The sequence below is a fragment of the Eptesicus fuscus genome, chromosome 10, assembly GCF_027574615.1.
Source record: "Eptesicus fuscus isolate TK198812 chromosome 10, DD_ASM_mEF_20220401, whole genome shotgun sequence".
NCBI classification, from domain to species: Eukaryota; Metazoa; Chordata; class Mammalia; order Chiroptera; family Vespertilionidae; genus Eptesicus; species Eptesicus fuscus.
Genome location: NC_072482.1, coordinates 987,678 through 994,284, shown reverse-complemented (window position 1 = coordinate 994,284; position 6,607 = coordinate 987,678). Strand labels below are relative to the sequence as shown.

Genomic DNA, 6,607 nt, shown 5'->3' with positions numbered 1-6,607 from the left:
AAGCTGGAGAAAGTGATGTGGAAATCTGATCTCATATTTTCACTTAGACTTTATTATTTACACGTTAAATTACACAGCAGCTTTACACAGCATGAGATGGCAAGGAGGGAGGGAGGGAGGGAGGGAGAGGAGCGGGAAGAAACTGGCCAACCCCACCTCTTGTGTGTAGCTGTTTTCAGTGCTGCCCCACCCGCTCCTGGATGAGGCCTGGGTCACAGGTTTAAGTCGGGTTCTGGCTCTGACAGCCCCAGCATCACCAGGGCTCCCACGAGCAGCTTCTTCACAGGCATGGGGGGTGAGTGTGAGGGCATCAGCTGCCAGGAGGAAGTGACTGCATTAGCAGGGGTGCTGCCCCTCCCCCCACCCCATCCCCCCTGGGACTCACTTTGTCTAGGCGATGGCGATAAATGAGGCCGCTGGAATTCAGGTAGAAAGTGGAATAGGCATCGTAGGTCCTGGTGAAGGAAGAGAAGCTGAGGGGAAGGTGACTGATCCCAGATTAATTCAAGCATTTGCTTAAACTCCTAGTTCCTTAACTGTGCTATGTACTAGTGTTAGATGACCTGGGGACTGAAAAATCCTGATGCCCAGGTGGCACCCCGTTACAATAAAGCAGAACGTCTGGCATCATGATCCCCCTGTGCAGCTGTCTACAAACTGCTGATTTGGGGCGAGCCTAACAATTACTTGGGATCCTACTTTGCCAGAAATTAACCAAGTACTTTACCTTACCTAAGGGTGTGAGGCTCAACTTACGAGGCAGGAACTTTCATTTGTTCAGTAAGTGCTGGAATTCCTACCTATGTGCCAGGTGATGACACGAACAAGCAGAGCTGAGGTTCTCATGTCCTCAAAGTCCCATTTCTGTGCCCATAAAGGAGGCTAAGCCAAGCCCCGCCCTCCAGAGCCTCAGTGGCGGCAGGTCGATGAAGGGTTACCTAGGAGACTGACGAGGCGGGAAGTGGATTGTGGCCTGGGGCCCGCCCTCGCCCTTACCGGTAAAGCTCTTCCTTGTCCCGCTTATAGAAACGCAGAAACAGCATGTGGATGGGCAGCCCCACCAGCCGCCAGCGGGCTTGCAGGGTCCAGTTCTCAGGGTGGCGGGTCAGCTGCAGAACCTCCAACTGAACTTGTGCAAAATAGTTCCAGGCCAGGAAGCGGCAGAGGGTCAGCGACAGGATGTACCACGTCCGGCCCCTGAGAAGGAGGGATGGAAGGAAATCTCATGCAGAGTCAGAAATGGGAAGCAGCCGAGCACCTTCCCTGGTAGGGACACAGCACGGGGTCCTCCCTCCCACCACCCCGCCCGCGGGCTCACTTGGTACGAATGCTCAGGATCTCGTTGATGAACTCCACGTCCGAGGAGTAGAGCGTGTAGTCGTGCGAGTGAAGGAAGAGAGTGGGAAGCTGGTGGAAGAAGAAGGCATCACCCAGTGGGAAAGGAGAGAGGACCCCATTTCTCAGTTTTCTATTCTTAGTGCCTCCTTCCCTCTGCGTGGAAGGTCATTTCCATGCCATGTCTAACTTCCCTTAATCTACAGAGGATTATCTTCTTTTTCTTTTTTTTTTAAAATATATTTTATTGATTTTTCACAGAGAGGAAGGGAGAGGGATAGAGAGTTAGAAACATCGATGAGAGAGAAACATCGATCAGCTGCCTCTTGCACACCCCCCACTGGGGATGTGCCCGCAACCAAGGTACATGCCCTTGACCGGAATCGAACCTGGGACCTTTCAGTCCGCAGACCGACGCTCTATCCACTGAGCCAAACCGGTCTCGGCTACAGAGGATTTTCTTCTATCTGGGAAATGTTTGTAAATGTTTCTATGCTCGCCTGTGGTGCCAAGAAAGAATCCAGTTGACTAACCCTCTATTTCCAAGGTTACCTGCATCCCCACCAGTGGATGAAGGTCACTTCTGAATTGACCTACCTCTTGTCTCAGTCTCTCATACATGACAGCCAGGTGCTCCTCCATACTGGGGTCTCCTGACCGAGCGGCAGGGGAGGGGCGGGCGGTCACAGGGGCTTGGAAAGATAGCACAGCCCCAAGATAGGGGCAGGAAGGTCCCTCAAGTAGGCCCCTAAGCCCATCCAGACAGCCACTATGCAACTCAGGGCCTGGTCCCTCCTCCCCCTTTCCTGGAGGGAGGCTGGCCCATGGTGAGCTGAGGGCTTGGGCCTGAGGGAGAGGTAACGGGGGAGCTCGGGGAAGCAGCCCAGGGGGAGGGCATGAGAGCGCGGGAGACCAGAGGAGCGGAGGAGCGGGAGAAGTGGAAGTCGTGGAGTGGGGCCACAGGGGTGGGAATGGCAGAGCCCGTGGAGAAGGCTGGTCCTAAGGAGGGAGAACGAAAGGAAAAACGGTAACCCAGCTGCCTGATGGCCCTGCGTCCAAACCCCCACCCGCTCCTGGGCAGAAGCGGGAATTGCTCAAGGAAAAGGGGCTGGATTCACCTCCATCTCCAGGAGGCAAGTTTCCCACGACATGCACCTCCCTGAAACGGTTAGCAAACGCCTTTCCATTTAAGATCCCGATACTGTGGGGGCAGGCCCACCGCTCCTGGAGCAAGAATCACACCCGTGTTTGAAGGGTGGACAAGGGGGGATCGCGTTTTACTGCGCTGTGGGCGAAGGCGTGGCCTGCAGCGAGGCGGCGCTGTGAGGTCCAAGGGAACAGGAGCCCTTCGAGTGCCAAGCCCAGGCGCACCCTCCAGCACTCCGGTCCTGTAAACCCTCTTCCGGTGCAGGAGGAGGAAGCCACGCGAGGAACGGCGAGGGCTCTGCACCAGCACACACGTGCAGCCCTGCACTTCTGGGGCGGCGCACAGGCACGCCACCGCTCCGGGCCCGGGCGAAGGCCGGACTGCACTCCCGCTTAATGACCTTGGAACTGACGCGGAGGAGGAGGTCACCCCAGTCTGGCGGACCAGGCCCCGCGTCACTCCATCACTCCGGGGGCGTGGCCACCTGCCCACCCGGGCGCAGAGCCCGAGCCGGGTCCGCCGGTCCGAGGCCGCCTTCCAGCCGGGACCGCTATCCGGGAGCGGGTGCGTGCGAACCTCTCCGCCCCCCGCCCTTCAAATCACCTGCAGGCACAGACCGTCGCGGAGACGTGGACGTCCCCCCACCCCCCAAGACCCGGAGGAACGACCAGGGCTGGCGGCGCCCCTTCTGCGTCCGCGACCCTCGTCCTCCACACGCCGCCGGCACGGGGAGGGCGGTGGGCGTCACTGCGCCTGCGCAGAATGCGCGCTCCGCCCGCGCACGGCAGGAGGGTCTCCCCGCCCCGCCTCCCTCCCGGGCGCCCCTTCCTCACCTGGGGCCGAGCCTGGTAGGCGCGGAGGCACGGGCCCAGACGCCGGGCCGCCCCCCTGCTGGGTTGGTACATGGTCTTCCGGGAGCGGGAGCGCGCCTCCCGAGTGCGGCTGCCCCTCCTCGCGGGGTGAGCGCGCCCCGCGGCCGGCTCCTTGAAGGGGAAAGGAGGGGGTCAGGGCTGCGGGGAGGGAAACGGAGACGGTGCGCGCCTGCGCACTGCGGCAGGTCTGGCGGGGCGGCGAGGCGCCGGTCTGCTGTCAATGCGCCTGCGCCAGCGGCCGGAGCCTGCCTTGGCGCGCCTGCGCAGTAAACCAGCGGCCGCGGGCTTCGCGCCACCCCGGGCGCTCGCGCAAGATGCTGGGCGGAGGATGAGAGTGAAATAACGACAGGCGGGCTTCTCGGAAGCTCTCGAGATAAAAATGCTTTATTGCTCTGGCTCAGGGAAGCGGTTTGGCACTGCCGAGAGGCCTGTTGAATGAGTGAACGAGTGAATGCACACACCCACGGGCAGGCGGCGGCGGCTGCTCCCGTCCCGAGAGAAGGCGGGCTGCAGTCACCAAGGCCTGGTGCCGCGACGTTCCTGCAAGTTCCGAATGACCCTGGCGTTGAACACGTCCCCCGCCACGGTGCAGTGCTGGGCTGCGGGGGCCGGGGCCGGGGCCGGCACTGTGTGCACGGGGGCCTCCCCGCACCCCTCCGGTGACAAGGTCTCCTCGCTGGCAGCCCTGGGGGGTGGGAGGGAGATGAGAGAGGGTTAGAGAGGCTCCAGGGGGGATTAAGATCACACTCAGGGTCTTTCTGGCTCTTACGTAGAGGACAGTGATGGAAGCACTGGTGCTAAGTCCAAACTTGAAACTCAGTGCCCAAGGGAAGTGCCAGAGTTGAATTTATAGGGAAACAGGCTTGTAGGATGTTAGGTAGAAGGATTTTTTTTTTCTTGGGTTGGGGGGTCCAGTTGGAAGGATAAGATTTCAGAAGGAGCTGAGAGTGATGTTAGGAAGAGAGACAGAGGTGCGGGGGGGCCAGGAGGGGAGGGGATCAGGCCTCACCTATTGTCTGTTTCCTGCTTCCATTCTTGGCTGCCTGTGGAAATACCAGGCATGTGCATGGGAAGGCTGGAGCAGGCAGTGAGCATGACCTGCTTGATTTGAGGGCACGGAGGGAAGAATACTTACCTGTGCTGGGGGATGAGGAATTCAGCCCCCCATAGCGGCTGTAGCAGCAGCTCTGGGCTACCAGCCCGGGGGGAGCCCCCCTGTAGGAGAAATGGGAGGTGGTGGGGAAGAGGCTGCGGGGTGGGGGGAGGTGAGTGGGTGTGGAAGAATCAGGAGGAATAAACCGAATAGCACAGGAGCACAGGGGGCAGTTAGACTCCTGGGGCTCTGACCTAAGCAGCCCGAAAAGGGGGGGCAGCTCACTTTATCCCCAAAGACTTTCTGGAGCAGCCCTGAGTTACTGCTTACTGTTTCCAGTCGGAGTAAGGTGTTAATAACTGTGATGCAGATCATCCACAAAAACAGACTTACACCTCGGTAAGCCAATCTGTTGGACCAGGTGCCCGGATGTTTGGTTTGGAAAACATGGTTGCCTTAATTATAGGGAGTGGCAAAGCTGATTTAGGAAGAAAAGGGAGGGAGCCTCTCAACAGAGGTAAGGGACTGTCGGGAGAGGTGCCAGGGTTTGGTGGGGAGAGGACCCCGGGGACCATTAGGGGGTTGTTACAGGGAAGCGGCGAGTAGGTCCCAGGCACAATGGCAAACCTTGACAACTCAGCAAGGGCTGGCCTGGGCGGGGCGGCGGGTCACGGGAGAGCCTGGGGGGAACGGGAAGTAACAGAAGCCTCCGCAGAGGCACCCAGCAGCTGCATGAGGGGAGACAGGACCTGGGCAGAAGGCCCAGCAATGCAGTGGGGAAGGGTGGACACTAGACCCTGCAGGGGAGCGCTGCGATTCCTTGCTGGATCTCAGCAATGAGGGAGACGAGCGAGACCGAGGTTCAGGTCCCAGGAAAATGAGAGGTGACACCAAGGAGGCCGAGACCTTACGTTGCTTTTTGGGGTGTGCTTTCTTCATTGAAAATGTCCATTTAAAAACACAAAGGAATTCACACTTTATTCAAACAACACTGAGAGGGAGGAGAAAGGAGGGAATGAGTAGGGAGAAAGGGAGATCCTGCTCCCGAGGATTTGGGGGAACACAGGGGGGCACCTAGGGCGGAGGAAGGAGGTCTCACACTGGGTGTGGAGCAGGGAAAACGGTCTGCTATGGAGGAAAGAAGCAAGGAAGGCCAGAGACGGTCCCATCATCTGAGGACACTCTCACAAGGACTACAGCAGCAGCTAGCTACTGGGGGAGGACGGATCCGGGAGCTGACGGGCCCTTGAGACTCAGGCTCCTCTTGTGAAACGTGGCAAAGATGACCCCTCTGACCCCAGGTGCTCGCTGAGATCTGCGAAGTCCCTCACAGAATCTGGCCTGGGGGTAGTGCTGTCTTCAGAAGTGCGAGTCTGGCCCCAAAGCAGACATCAGCTCAGGGGTCCCTGACACACACACAGAACAGGTGACGAAGAGCTTAGCCATATTGGGGGTCCCTTGAAGGAGCTGTAAGTCCCTGTCCTATCCACCTGGGCTGCTCCGAAGCAACCTCACTGGCTGGCGTGAGCGGCTGAACGGCAGAGCAGGTGGTAGCACACAGCAGTACTAGGCATCACCGGACACTAGAGTGAGACACGGTTATTCCAGGGACAGGTTCCTGCAGCGGAGGCCGCTGGGCCTCCATGGTGGTCTAGAGTCCGGCAGGGAGCCAGGGCGTGCTGCCCTGGACCATCGTGTGGGGAGTGTCAGAGACCGCGTTAGGAGAGGAGGTGCTTGTAGGCCAGGAGAGCTACAAGGTAGTGGGCCCCTGGGACCTGGGCAACCCAGCTGTCCAAGAAAGGAGAAGAGGGAATCTGAGGGGCTCTGTCAGGCTCCACGGGATCCTGGGGACACACTGGAAGAGAAGGGGTGGGTTCTTGGGGACGGGGTCTCTGCCACCGAGGCTCCCAGGGGGGCAGAGGGTTAAGTGTCAGTAGCGGCTGTCCTCAGAGCGGGGAAGGGAGCTGTGGGAGGGTGGCATGGACAGGAGGGAGGGAGAGGGAAAAGGGAAGAGAGAAAAACAGGGAAGTCAGAGGTGAAGAGGAAGCTGGGAGAGAAACAGGAGATGCCCACTCAGCCTGCTGGATGGCTCCTGCCTGTCAGGCAGCCACTGCTCCTTCCAGCAGGGACTTCACCATCTCCCCCAACTCAGCCCCCACG

The 6,607-nt window shown here is 59.3% G+C and overlaps 2 protein-coding genes across 4 annotated transcripts in view; both read right to left on the bottom strand.

The window, feature by feature from the left end:
• Positions 1 to 31: 31 nt before the first annotated feature.
• Positions 32 to 3,551, bottom strand: C10H6orf136 (chromosome 10 C6orf136 homolog). Its single transcript, XM_008157382.3, has 6 exons — positions 3,316 to 3,551; positions 1,933 to 2,334; positions 1,319 to 1,407; positions 997 to 1,197; positions 386 to 455; positions 32 to 314 (listed from the first exon to the last, which is right to left on the bottom strand). Exons 1-6 carry the CDS (start codon positions 3,385 to 3,387, stop codon positions 213 to 215), a joined length of 936 nt encoding a protein of 311 aa, XP_008155604.2. The 5' UTR covers positions 3,388 to 3,551; the 3' UTR covers positions 32 to 212.
• Positions 3,552 to 3,810: 259 nt separating this feature from the next.
• Positions 3,811 to 6,607, bottom strand: part of ATAT1 (alpha tubulin acetyltransferase 1) — a 44,912-nt gene continuing 42,115 nt past the window's right edge. For 2 of the 3 annotated variants that reach the window (XM_008157385.3, XM_008157386.3), the window contains one exon: positions 5,165 to 6,411. In XM_008157385.3, coding sequence (XP_008155607.1) covers positions 6,378 to 6,411 — 34 coding nt within the window. In that variant the 3' untranslated portion in view covers positions 5,165 to 6,377. Of the gene's footprint in view, positions 4,040 to 4,363; positions 4,398 to 4,489; positions 4,570 to 5,164; positions 6,412 to 6,607 lie in introns of those variants that run through there. The other variant, XM_028133747.2, reaches the window with a different exon arrangement.